The 12,131-nt window shown below is 56.8% G+C and overlaps 1 protein-coding gene across 3 annotated transcripts in view; it reads right to left on the bottom strand.

The window, feature by feature from the left end:
* The window catches only part of HSPG2 (heparan sulfate proteoglycan 2), a 101,137-nt gene extending 89,854 nt beyond the window's left edge, over positions 1 to 11,283 (bottom strand). For all 3 annotated transcript variants that reach the window (XM_061184775.1, XM_061184777.1, XM_061184776.1), the window contains exon 1: positions 11,162 to 11,283. In XM_061184775.1, coding sequence (XP_061040758.1) covers positions 11,162 to 11,224 — 63 coding nt within the window. In that variant the 5' untranslated portion in view covers positions 11,225 to 11,283. The remainder of the gene's footprint in view (positions 1 to 11,161) is intronic.
* Positions 11,284 to 12,131: the final 848 nt, after the last annotated feature.

Raw genomic sequence — 12,131 nt, 5'->3', positions numbered from 1 at the left:
CCCATCTCCTCCCATCCAGGAGGTGGGAAACCAGGCAGACTTAACCCTTTCCTCCCATTTCTTCAAATCAAATCCAGGCTTGAGCTGACCTCTGCCTCCCTCCAGATCCCCCAGAAGAGTGGGGAGAGAGACGAGAGGAAGGAAAGTGGAAAGCAGGAGCTTCAGCCCTACTCTCCTTGTTTAACTCGCTCAATGTCACGGAGCCCCAAACATGAGCTCCATGGGCAGCTTCCATTTCTCTTAAATTAAAATAACCAGACTCAGTATAAATAAGCCTCGCTATTTTCCACATCCATGAGCTCATCTGAGACTCATGGCAAAACCAGACTGCTCTCCTCTCTGCCCCGTGGGTCTTCTCCCCTGCCCTAGCCCAGGGGGGCTGTCTCCCCAAGACCCCTCTTCCCACAAGCTAACTGGAGGGAAACAGACAGTAACTAGAATAACAAACGGGGGCTGAGACAAAGTCACAAAGACCCCAGCTATCTCCCAGAGGTCGTGTGGCCCTGAAAAGCTGCTCCCAAGCCCTTAGAAGACTCTTCCTTGAATGCAGCCTCCTTTTATTGAATGAACCTCCCCTTTTATTGACTAGTCTCCCCTGTCAGACTAGAAGCTCCTTCAATCCATGCTTGGTGTTTAAACCTAACACAAGGCTGGGCATAGAGCTGGCACTCCATAAATGTTTGCTGTATGAATGAATGAACGGTCCCATTTTGCATTTGGGGAAAATTACGCTCAGAGAAGTTAAATGACTTGCCCTGGATCCCACTGACAGGACACGGAGTACAGGAACCCTGTGACTCCTAGTCTAGTGCTCACTTGCTCAACAGACGTTTACAAGGCCTCTGGATCTTAGCTCAGCAGCAGGTGATCTGATGTGGGCGGACCACCGCAGGAGTGACCCCAGGTCCACACGGGAGGACAGGTGAGGCTTCAGGAAGGTCTAATGGAGCACGGGGTCTTCTCCTTCATCTGTTTCCCTGGCCCAGGGTCTGGCACTCGTCGGCAGGTAGTCAGTGAAGGAAGACATGAGATTGGTAAGATGGTGGGCTTTACCTGGTAGCTACCACCAAGTCTTGAGGACAAGCTAACAGTTTTCTCCAAGAATTCAACGTCCCCTTCCTATGAATTGGCAAGTGGCCAAAAAACAAGGAGCCCATTTTGTGGGTAGGAAAAGCGAGGTCCAGGGAAGAGGGTCAGTAGTTGGCTGGCAACCAAGTGGAGGCCCAGGCCTTGACTTCTTGCCTCCTGGTCTGACCAGTTACAGGGCAGGGGACTGGAATGCCTGTCACCTCAGCTATCTTGGTGACTTCCTCTCATTCTTTTCCAGTGTTAATGACTCCAGCTGCAGGCTACAGCCTTCCTGCTCACACGCTTGACAACAATGCGTATCTAGGGAAGATGGGGACAACTTCTGGACCCCTGCCCTGGATGCCTTCCTCCTCCACCAGCCAAATCCTCCTTGCTCTTGAAGCCCCACTTCCTCCAGAAAGTCTTTCCAGAGAATTCATGCCAAATTGACCTTTTCCTTCCCTGACAATCTGCTATTGTCTAGACTGGAGTTGTGCTGGGTAACTATGGTCCATGAGCCTTACCTCTCCAACAAGACCCAGAGCTTCTGGAGAGTGGGGACCACCACTCTAATTTCTTACAGGAGGACTGACAGAGCTGGATTCAGCTCCCACTTTCCTCTGCACCTGGCTGTGTGATCTTGGGCAAGTCACTGCTCTCCTCTGAGCTTTTTCTCATCTGGGAAATGGAGGCATAATCCCAATTACGTAGGAAAGTTGAAAATGCAGACAACACACTAGCACAATGTCTGGCACACAGCAGGTCGTCAGGCAATGAATGAGTGAATAAATGAATGGATGGATGAAGACTTGATTCCTCTGCTGCACAAAGATGTTCAAATGACACAGTTTGGGGGACTTCCTTGGTGGTGCAGTGGTTAAGAATCTGCCTGCCAATGTAGGGGACATGGCTTCGAGTCCTGGTCCGGGAAGATCCCACATACCGCAGAGCAACTAAGCCCGTGAGCCACAACTACTGAGCCTGTGCTCTAGGGCCCGCGTGCCGCAACTACTGAGCCCGCATGCTGCAACTACTGAAGCCTGCGTGCCTAGAGCCCATGCTCCGCAACAAGAGAAGACACTGCAATGAGAAGCCCGCGTACCACAATGAAGAGTAGCCCCCGCTCGCCGCAACTAGAGAAACCCCCCGTGCAGCAACGAAGACCCAACGCAGCCAAAACAAACAAACAAACAAAACAAACAAAAAACAAATGACACAGTTTGGGACTTGTATATAGATTCTGCTCCCAGCTGCGTCACTATTGAGGTGAGCACAGAGCTGCCTCAGAGGAGGCCCCACTCAGCAAAAATCCATTGAACCCCAAACAAGGCAAAACCTACAGGCCCCAAAGGGAGCTTGGGACCTGACTGAGAAGGATCCAGGTTTCCAAGGGTCTCGATCTCAGGGAAAGCCAAATCCACCTCCCTGGGGAACGTTATCACTAAACTGAGCTGGATGCCAAGGGGCAAAAGGCACCCAAGTCTGAGAAGTAGGAGCTGGATAAGCCCACATGGCAGATACGCAGCTTGCTGTACCTTCCGCCAAGGCTGGCCCAGTCCACCTCCTCCAGGCAGCCTGTCGTGACTATGCCAGTCCTCCCGGATCGTCCTCTCTCTACCTGCAACAGGCCAGACCCACTCAGGAAGGGATGACAAGTCTGGAGTCAGACAACCTGGGCTCTATTCCCAGCTGTGCCAGGTACTGAATGGATGACTTGGGCCAGCCATGCCCCCCCTCAGTGCCTCATTTTCCCCAGATGCACAATGGAGATAATAATGCCAACAGCAAAAGACCACTGTGAGGATTATATGTGATAATGTCTGGAGAGAGCCCCGTGTAGGGCTTGGCTAAGAGAGGGCGGCAACCTGGGTGACTGAGGTCACTGGGGAGGAGACCCTGGAAGTCCCAGGGCACAGAAACTGGTCTGTCCACAGGAAACTCCTAGGTCTCTGTTCCTCTGGTCACAGGAAGGCAAATGGCAGGAGGGGGAGAAGAGCTGTTAAGTGATAGAGGCCACTGGGGCTAGGATTTCTGAGGCCAGAATTTCAGAGCATCCAGTCCAGCGAGGGATGCAAGAAGAGGCATGATCCCAGTTCCCAAGTATTTGAAAACTGGGAACGCCAAACAAGGAGAGGGATGAGTCAGCTGGGGTGAGGAGGGGAGGCCAGGACCAGAAGGAGGGGGGGCAGAGCTCTTTGGGGGTGAGTTTGGGGAGGCGGGGGAGAGGGGTGGAGGCAGGCACCTGGAGGTGGGCTGGGAAGGGGCCAGAGGCAGCTGGGAATTCCCAGCCCCACCCCAGGAGAAGCATCTGTGGGGTCACCTCAGGCCACCTTTAAAGTCCTCCCCCTGCCAGCCCGGGGCTGCCTCCCCATCCCCACAGCCCGGGATTGGGGAAAAGATGCCAAATGTTAAAAAATGAAACACCTGGACATGACCCATCCTACTGGGGAAGGGGCATGTCTCTGCCCAGCAGCCCAAGGCCAAGGCCCAGGGTGCAGGGAGCGGTTACCAAGCACGAGTGCGTCTCTTTCCTTTTAGCCCGACTATTTCTCTGAGATCCCATGGGAGCCAGATTTAAAGCTGTGCAACTCCAGCTTCCCTGGCAATGGACCTGCTACAGGTTTGCCCAGGGCTCCCCGGGCAAGATCCTGTCTCCTCCAGTGGGCCTGAGGGAGGGTGGGGCTGGGATGGAGTCCCAGGAAGCCCCCTTCCACCATTCCCCTTAAGATGCATGAACATCCTTTCTGTACCCATGGGAGCCACTTGGCCACAACCTCTGTTGCTCAGAGCCCACCAACTGCACACATCTGAGAAGGGGACAATGCGTCCACAGGCTCCAGCCTTTCCCAGGCCACACCCCGGGGTGTGCCCCCGCTCCTTCTCCCCCTACAGGAAGGAGCAATCAGGGTGGAAGGGTGGACTTTTTCTTGCAGCTGCAGCCTCAGTGGGGGAAGGGGAGCCAGTGACAGATCAGATACAGTTACATCCGGGGCTCACAGACTGAGAAAGAGAGGCAGAGGGAGCAGGGAGGATCCCTTAACTCGGTCATTCATTCAACAAGCCCAGAGCAGGGCCTGGGTCAGTAGGTGGCAGCAACTGCGATCAGGAGAAGGTGTGTCATGCTGGGCACTGGGAACCCCGAGTCAAATACCACTCTGGCTGTGCCCTCAGCAGGAACCAGACTAATAGAGCAGCCACTGACTGTCAAACACTCTCACATCCCAGGTACTGCGTGAGGTGCATCCACCTGGTCTCATATTCACGCGGGAAACAGGCATCATGATCCCCATTTCTGCCCTGAGGCTCAGAGAAATGAAGCAACTTGCCCAAGGTCACACAGCCAGTTGGGGCTGAGCCAAGGCACGACCCTCTGAGCCCACACCTTTCCCTTGTCCTCAGTGCCCAGAAAAAAGGGCTCTAAGTCCAGTCGGGGCACAGAAAAGTGGAACACGGCACGGTGGGCACCCTGGCTTGTCTCACATGCTCCAGAACCCAGCAGAGAACAGTGGCTGGGAAGAAGAGCTCCCCTGCGTCCAGCCTCAGCAAGGAGCCTGGGCCTTCTTGGCCAGCTGGCTTCTTCAAGGCCATTAATTTTTTTTTTAATTAATTTATTTAATTTATTTATTTTTGGCTGCGTTGGGCCTTTGTTGCTGTGTGAGGGCTTTCTCTAGTTGCGGCGAGCGGGAGCTACTCTTTGTTATGGTGGGCATGCTTCTCATTGCGGTGGCTTCTCTTTGTTGCGGAGCACGGGCTCTATGAGCGCGGACTTCAGTAGTTGTGGCATGAGGGCTCAGTAGTTGTGGCTCACAGGCTCTAGAGCGCAGACTCAGTAGTTGTGGCGCAGGGGCTTAGCTGCTCCACAGCATGTGGGATCTTCCCGGACCAGGGATTGAACCCGTGTCCCCTGCATTGGCAGGCAGACTCTTAACCACTGAGCCACCAGGGAAGTCCTTCAAGGCCATTAATTTATTCACTCAGTAAGTGTTCACCTACTATTGCCCAGCAGCCTAGCACTGGGCAAACTGTAACAAACAAAACTGAATGCCCGCCCTCATGGCGCTTCAATTCTAGATGGGGAAGACAGTGAATTTCAATAAAATACATAAATATACAAGCTGTGAGCTTAGGCTGGGGGGTTCCAAGGGATCAGTGTCCGCAGCTGCACAAATGTATTCTCAGCAAGAACTCCCTCCAGGCCAATGCAGAGGCTCCAACTTGGGGTGGGGGTGTGGGGCTGCCCTAGCGGAGAGTCAGTCCAACACTGTCCCCTCCCCCATGCCATCCCCTCCATCACCTGCCATTCTCCACCCTCCTCCCAAGCCTGCTTCTCTGGAGTTCTCCTACCTCAGTTAGTGGCAGCCCCACCTTTCCGATGCCCAAGCCAAAGCTTATGGAGACGTCCCTGACGCCTCTCTTTCTGTCCCCTCACCCCCATAACCAGTCCATCAGCAAATCCTGTTGGTCCTACTTTCAAAATATACTCAGGATTCAACCCTTTCTTCGCGCCTCCACTGCCCTGGTACGAGCTCCCATCGTCTCGGGGCTGGGTCACGGTCTCCTTGCTTTTGACCTTGATGTCCCACGTTGTCTTCTCCACACAGCAACTAGAATGATCTCTCATCTCACTCAGAAGCAAATCCAAAGTCTTTCCTGTGTCTGAGGCTCTGCCCCACTTTCCCTTGCCAAGCCCCTGGCTGCATCCACCAACCCTCACCCATGCTGCTGCAGCCACGTGGACCCCCTTGCTTTGCACAGACGCACCAAGCACACCTCTGGGCCTTTGTGTCAGCTGTTACCCCTGCCTGGAGTGCCCTTTCCCTAGATACCTGTAGGGCTCACACCCTCACCTCCTTCAGATCACTCTCTATCCTCTTCCCTGCTTTATTTTCTCTTCCAAACACTTATCGCCACCTGCCATATTATATTTATTGTGTGTCTCCCTGCACCTGCTATAATGCAAGTTACCTGAGGGAAGGGAATTGGACTTTTATGTTCTCTGCCGCAAGCTCGGCACCTAGAACAGGGTCAGGTACTTAGAAGATGCTCAATAAATATCTGTGAAATGAATTTTGAGTCTAACACTTCGGGGACTTTAGTTTACAGAATATTTAATCGCATACATCATTGTCCATTCATTCACTCAACACAGACTGCAAGCCTCTGTGTGCCAGACACCACCCTGAAATCCAGAGCAACAGAGAAACAGGGCGCCCTCCTCTGTGGCTCAGGGACAGGGCTCTGGTAGGCAGCCGGGAGCTGGTCCTCAGGACATCTCACAGATGTCACGAGTACCCCCTACCCTGGGATGCTCTGAGGTCCCTGCAGCCCTGGCACACATGGGCATCAAGGAAAGGAGGGGAGGGTGGGTTCTGGGGGCGGCTGACACTTGAAGGCCCCACATTCCCAGGCCTCAAAGAGCCGCCTTGTTCCCAGGACTTTCATGACGGTGCCCCTGGCCCAGCCACCCCAGCAGCCATGAGCCACTCCCTTCTCACGGCCGCTATTGACATGCACCCAACGCCACCAGGCTGGGCAGTGAAGCTGGCGGCTCCCCGCGAAGCGAGTTCCACACATTCTTCTGGGTTTCAGTCAGCCAGCTCTGGGCGCTGGGGCGGCCAGCAGGCCCCAGCCAGGCCCTGGAAGCAGGAGGGAGCAGCAGGGCCAAAGAGGCCAAGGCCGGAGCTGGGGCAACATTCCAGCAGGGCCAGGACCCTCAGCCTACCCTCCTGCTTCCTGGTGGGAGAGAGATGAGGGGAAGGCCTGGGTGGGCCCTGGGAGGAAGGGCAGGGGGCTCCGCAGATCCTTGGGAGGCTGCGGGGGGGGACGCGGCCACGTTCTGCCCCTCCTCCTCCAGCCTGAGCCCTCACAGCTGGGAGTGGACTGGGGCAGGGGGCAACAGGCCAGGGCTGGGAGTCCTTCCCGCATGTCCCAAGTGGTCTGAGGGTCCAGAACCCACACGTCTGGCCTCCAAGTGGCTTCTGAATCATCGTTCCATATCTTTCCACATCCTGGGCGGCCCCCTCACCCTCCCTCCTGAGACTCGCCCCAAGGCCAGGCAGCCCTGAAGCCTCTGCAGACTCACCCTAAACCTTCAGCCCCCAGGGAGCAGCCAGGGGAATCCAGTGAGGACTCTGTGCCGGGCGGCTAGCCATTCTCCCCTTCACTTCCCACACAGGGTAGGGCCCGGCCTGGCGCACTTAGGCCTTAAGGCCCCTGGATTAATTCAACTGTCTCTAGGGTCTCAGGGAATATTGGCGAGGAAATTAATTAACAAACCTACAAACAAACAGGCAATCCCACAAATGACTGCCCTAGAGTCAAGTCTTTCTAGGCTCCCGCAGGTGTCCCCAGGAGGCCCCGTGGACACTCGGGCACACCCATCCTGAGTGCCTCTGTCCCCAAAGCCAGACCCCAGTCTTCCTTACCCAAGGAAGCCCTTGCACCACCTAGGACCTGAGTCCTTTTATCAACATCAGTGGTGACAGTTTTATCAACACCCACCGCCTGTCTGCTACGGATGAGCGGGATGCCGGTAGGGTGGTGAGGAGCTTCGTGTGGCTTCAAAGCCTGGCTCGTGGTGCCTCCAAGCACAGTGTATGTGAGTTGTTGGGCAAGTTATACGATCCCTCTGTGCCTCAGTCTCCTCTGCTTAGAAAATGGGGACTGTACTAGTAGCTATAGCTTAATTCATTCAACAGACATATTTACTGAGCGCTTACTACCTGCCAGGTGTTAAGGAGACAGCAGCAGTGAACAAAAGCACATAAGGTCCTGCTCGCATGAAGCTTAAATTGGGGGTGGGGTGGTGATAAACAAGTAAATAAATACACATTAGATAGTGACAAGAAGAAAACAAAGCCGTGTAAGGGGACAGCGAACATCGGGCAGAGTAGTCAGGGACTGGAGGGAAGTGAGGCAGAGGGTCACGCAGATATTAGGGGGACAAGCATTCTAGGCAAAAGGAAGAGCAGATGCAAGGCCCTAAGGTGGGAGCGTGTCTGGCACGGTCCAGAAACAAAGACCGGCATGTCTGGAGTGGGCAAGCAAGGGGAAAGTGGGCAGGAGGAGAGAGTTGAGAGGGAGGGGGGAGGCCAGATCTGTAGGGCCTTGGGGGCTAAATTAAGTCAGGGGCTGGGATCTGATGTGAGCAACATGGGGAGGGCAGGGAGGCTGTGGGCGAGGGAACAACGTGTGAGGATCTGTTGAGAAACTTCATGCGTGGCAGACAGTGGGCACTGGATAAATGCGAACTATCCATATTATTTTGTCAGCATCTGGCCTGGTACCCCAAGACTGCCCTCTCCACTACTGCAAGTCCTAAACCCAGTCACCTTCTGCCACCTTCCTTCCACCCATCTCCCGGGCTGGGCCTCAGGCCCGCAGATCCCAACTTGCCTGCACTCAGCCTGAGAACAGGCCCGGGCCGAGCTGGTCAGGGTCCAGGACTCCCCGGACACAAGGAGCTCGGCTGGGGCGTGGCGGGGGTGGGGGGGGGCGTCCATCTCTACCCCCGCCAGCCTCTGCCTCCCTCTGTGGACAGACCTGCACCCTCCCTCTGGAAATCTCCAGCGCACATTCACAACCCGCTCCGGGCGGCAGATCTGGAGCAAGGGGGAAAGACAGGGCTGCCAGTTATGTCAAGGGGAGGGTTGAGGTAACACTGCCCCTGAGGGAAGGGGAGGCTCCTCCATTTCCCGCCTGCCCACAGCCTCCCCAGCAAGGAAACCCAGGGGAGGAAGGAAACAGGTATCTCAGTGACTTCCCCCCTCAGCACTGGAAAACACCACAACCACCCTCAAGAACCCTGTCTCTTGGCAGCGCTGGCCCCAAGAAAGGAAGGGCTAAGGCCCCAGCAGGCCAAGGCAGGCCCTGAGTCACCCAGGCCTGGCCCCCTCCCCCAGCAAGCCTCCCCACCTCCTCTGAACTGAAATTACTCCCACACTTAATCAGAGACCACTATTTCCTCTGTCTCCTGCCCCCAGTGAGGTCTTGAGCTCCCTAAGGACCACCTTTACCCTCCCCTTGTGTCCTACCCTCACCCACTCACTATGGGCTTGCAGACATGAACTGAAAGGCAGGAGAGATAAAGGGCAGCAGACGAGGAGGAGCCCAAGGCTGGCTAGGGCACAGGGCTAGAAGCCTGCTGTCGTTTAAAACTTACAACAAACTTCTCACCCCCATTTTACAGATGTGGAAACTGAGGCTCAGAGAGAGGCACTTGTCCCAGATCACACAGCTAAGAAGTGGCAGAGCTGGGATTCGAACATGGGTCTGTAAGACTCAGGAGGCCAAGCTCTTTCCAGCCCTTCTACCCTCAGCCTAGGGTGGGACCGTGAAGACCTCGGTGTGGTTGCTGAGGAGACTGTAATCCCACAGGATCAGAGCTGCCTGTTGACCCATCTCAGTTCTGGGAAAGTGCAGCCAGGGCCTGTTTCTGTTCACCCATAAGCCCCCAGTGCTGGATGCACTGGTAGGTGCTTAGCAAGTATGCACTGTGCTGGATGCACAGTAGGTGCTTAGCAAGTATGTACTGAATGAATGAACCCTGAACTCCTGCTCACTGTCATGGAATGCTGCTCAAAGATGTGGTGAATGAACAAGTGAATGAGGACTGGCTGCAGTCTGGGAATTCCTCCCACACACAGCAAACATCTCCTTCCCCCCTCCCCACTCCTGCCACGGTAGAACCCCTGATCAGGGGGCAGAGCTGGGGTAGGGTCAGAAAAGGAACATTTCATGTGCTAGGTTGGTGTCTACTTTTTGGAAAAGTAAAGATCAGTGTTGGGAGGTGCAAGTTCAGGTCAAGACTGGGGAGCAACTGGATGGATGGGCCCTGCTGGATGTGTTGCAGTGAGAGGCTGACAGAGGATTAAGGAAGCTGCCCTGACAGGGATGGGGGAGGAGAGGTGCTGGGTGGGTGGGGCAGGAGAGGTGAGGGGTCAGGTCTGGGGTGGGGGTTAACGAGTGACTCAGGAGGGCAGAGGTGAGAGGGAGCCGGCAAGGCGAGGACAGGGAGTCAGTCACTGGGTAAACACTGGCCAGCTTAGATGAGTCCCTCTCTTGGCTCTGAGGACAGGGGACAGGGATGGCCCAGCACCACCTGAAAGAGGGTGGGTTGGCTCTGTGGTTCGCCACGCAGGCCCAGATCCCCAGATGTGCCCCATCCACATCTGCCTCCAGCTCCCTGCCCACTGACCCCGCCCTGCCCTTCTCAGGCTCACTGGGTCCTCAGAGCCTCTCCGGGCCAAGTGTCCTCTTTCTCTCAGCATGGACCCATCCAAGCTCAGAGCAGGGAACTGGACTGTAGGGGCAGGCCTCCCCTGCACCTTGAAGAGCTGGAGGAGGAGGAAGCTGGGGAAACAGGTCCACACACTGTCCACCACGGACTGGCTCAGCAACGGGCACTTTCTGCACGTACTCCACCCAGCCCTGTACTTTGAGGCCGTGTATTCTGAGTTCCCCTTGGGCATGTGGGCTGGTCTCAGAGAGGCTAACAACTTGCTGGAGGTCACACAGTTGCTCAGTGAAGAGCACAGATTGATTCAATTCCTGGGCTGTGGGACTCCAGGGCCCGTGGGTGTTCCACACAAGAATCAGTTGTGTCCAGAACGGTTCTTTACTTGTGCCTGCCTGGTGACCAGCTCCCCAAGGGGAGAGACGTCGTGGTAAAGTTCCAGTGAGGATGGATATGGTCCCCATCACCACTGAGTGCCCCTGTTTCAAGCTGGCAAAGAAAGGCGTGTCCTCGCCCTGCCGAGTTCCCACCCTGCTAGAAGTTTCTCAGCCTGGCCCCCAGGAATGGCAGGCCGGGCCATGCCTAGCGCGAGTCTCAGACTCAGCAACGTGGCCGGGCGACCCACGGACTCCCACGAGGGCCGGCCCCGCCTCCGGTCCGTCGCGGGGTCCCCTGGGTGCCCTTCGGGACAGCCCCACAGAGGAGGGTGGCGCCGGCCTGTGCCGGCCCGGGGTCCCTGGCGGGCGCCGCCGTCCCGGGCCAGAGTCCCAGCCGCGCAGCCTCGGCGCCCCAGCCAAGTTGGCGGGGGCGGCGAGAGGGGCCCGGGGCGCCTCCTGCCTCTCCGCCCCGCACACTCACCGCGAGCAGCCGCCCGTGCAGCACCAGCGCCAGCAGCAGCGCGCCCGCCGCCTGCCGCCCCATGGCCCGGCCCGCTCCGCTCCCTCGCTCGCTCGGCACCCGCCCGCAGCCGCCCGCTCGCCAGGCTGCCGAGTCCTCGGGACAGCGCGGCCCGCTCCAGCCACCCCCACCCTTCCCGCGGCCGCCCCGCCCCCGGGGCGAGGCCCCGCCCCGGGCACCAGGCCCCGCCCCCTGGACCGCCCCGGGACTGAGGGCTGCGCTCTCCCCGGCCCGCTGCGCAGCCAACTGAGCCTTTGTCTGGGCCCCCAGCCCCCTCCGCGCGGGCCGCGGCCCAACCCGACTCCCCGCCAAACCCGGCCTGGAGTCTGGGAAGGGACGGGGGCCGGGGCCCTGCGCACTGGACCACCCTCCCTCCACGTGCACGCCTCTCCCGCACCTCCCCACCGACCCCCGGACCCGTAAATCCATCTGCTTTCACACCCTTTCACATTCCGCAGATGTGACTCCACGCGGGCGGCTCTCCAGGACCCTCCAGAACAGCACGCGCTCACACGGGCACGTTTGGTACACGCACTCACTACAACTTTGGCTCACAAGATTACCTGCACACTCACAACTTTCACGCGCTAACGTGCTCATCCACTGCCCGTGAACGCTTGCACACGCTCACTCCCTTCACCCAACTTTCATACACTAACGGTCCTCCCCGACTCAAAAGATCACTCTATCCCTTGAAAACCTTCACCTCTACAGGTGACGCAGTGGACACAGCTTATACACATACACGCTCAGCTGCTCACGTTCATAGTCACATTTTCGCACACATAATGTGAATCCCAGGACAGGAAGCGGAAGGACGTTTTCACGCTCAGATTCCCCACAGGGTCTCACGGTTCACACACAGGCCAACAATTTCTTACACGCACAGCACCTGCATTTTTTTACATTTTCTCAGTACCTCACAGTGGGC

The sequence above is a fragment of the Eubalaena glacialis genome, chromosome 3 (genome assembly GCF_028564815.1).
Source record: "Eubalaena glacialis isolate mEubGla1 chromosome 3, mEubGla1.1.hap2.+ XY, whole genome shotgun sequence".
Classification (NCBI taxonomy): Eukaryota; Metazoa; Chordata; class Mammalia; order Artiodactyla; family Balaenidae; genus Eubalaena; species Eubalaena glacialis.
Note: the sequence above shows the minus strand (reverse complement) of the source record. Positions and strands in the feature narration are given on the sequence as shown.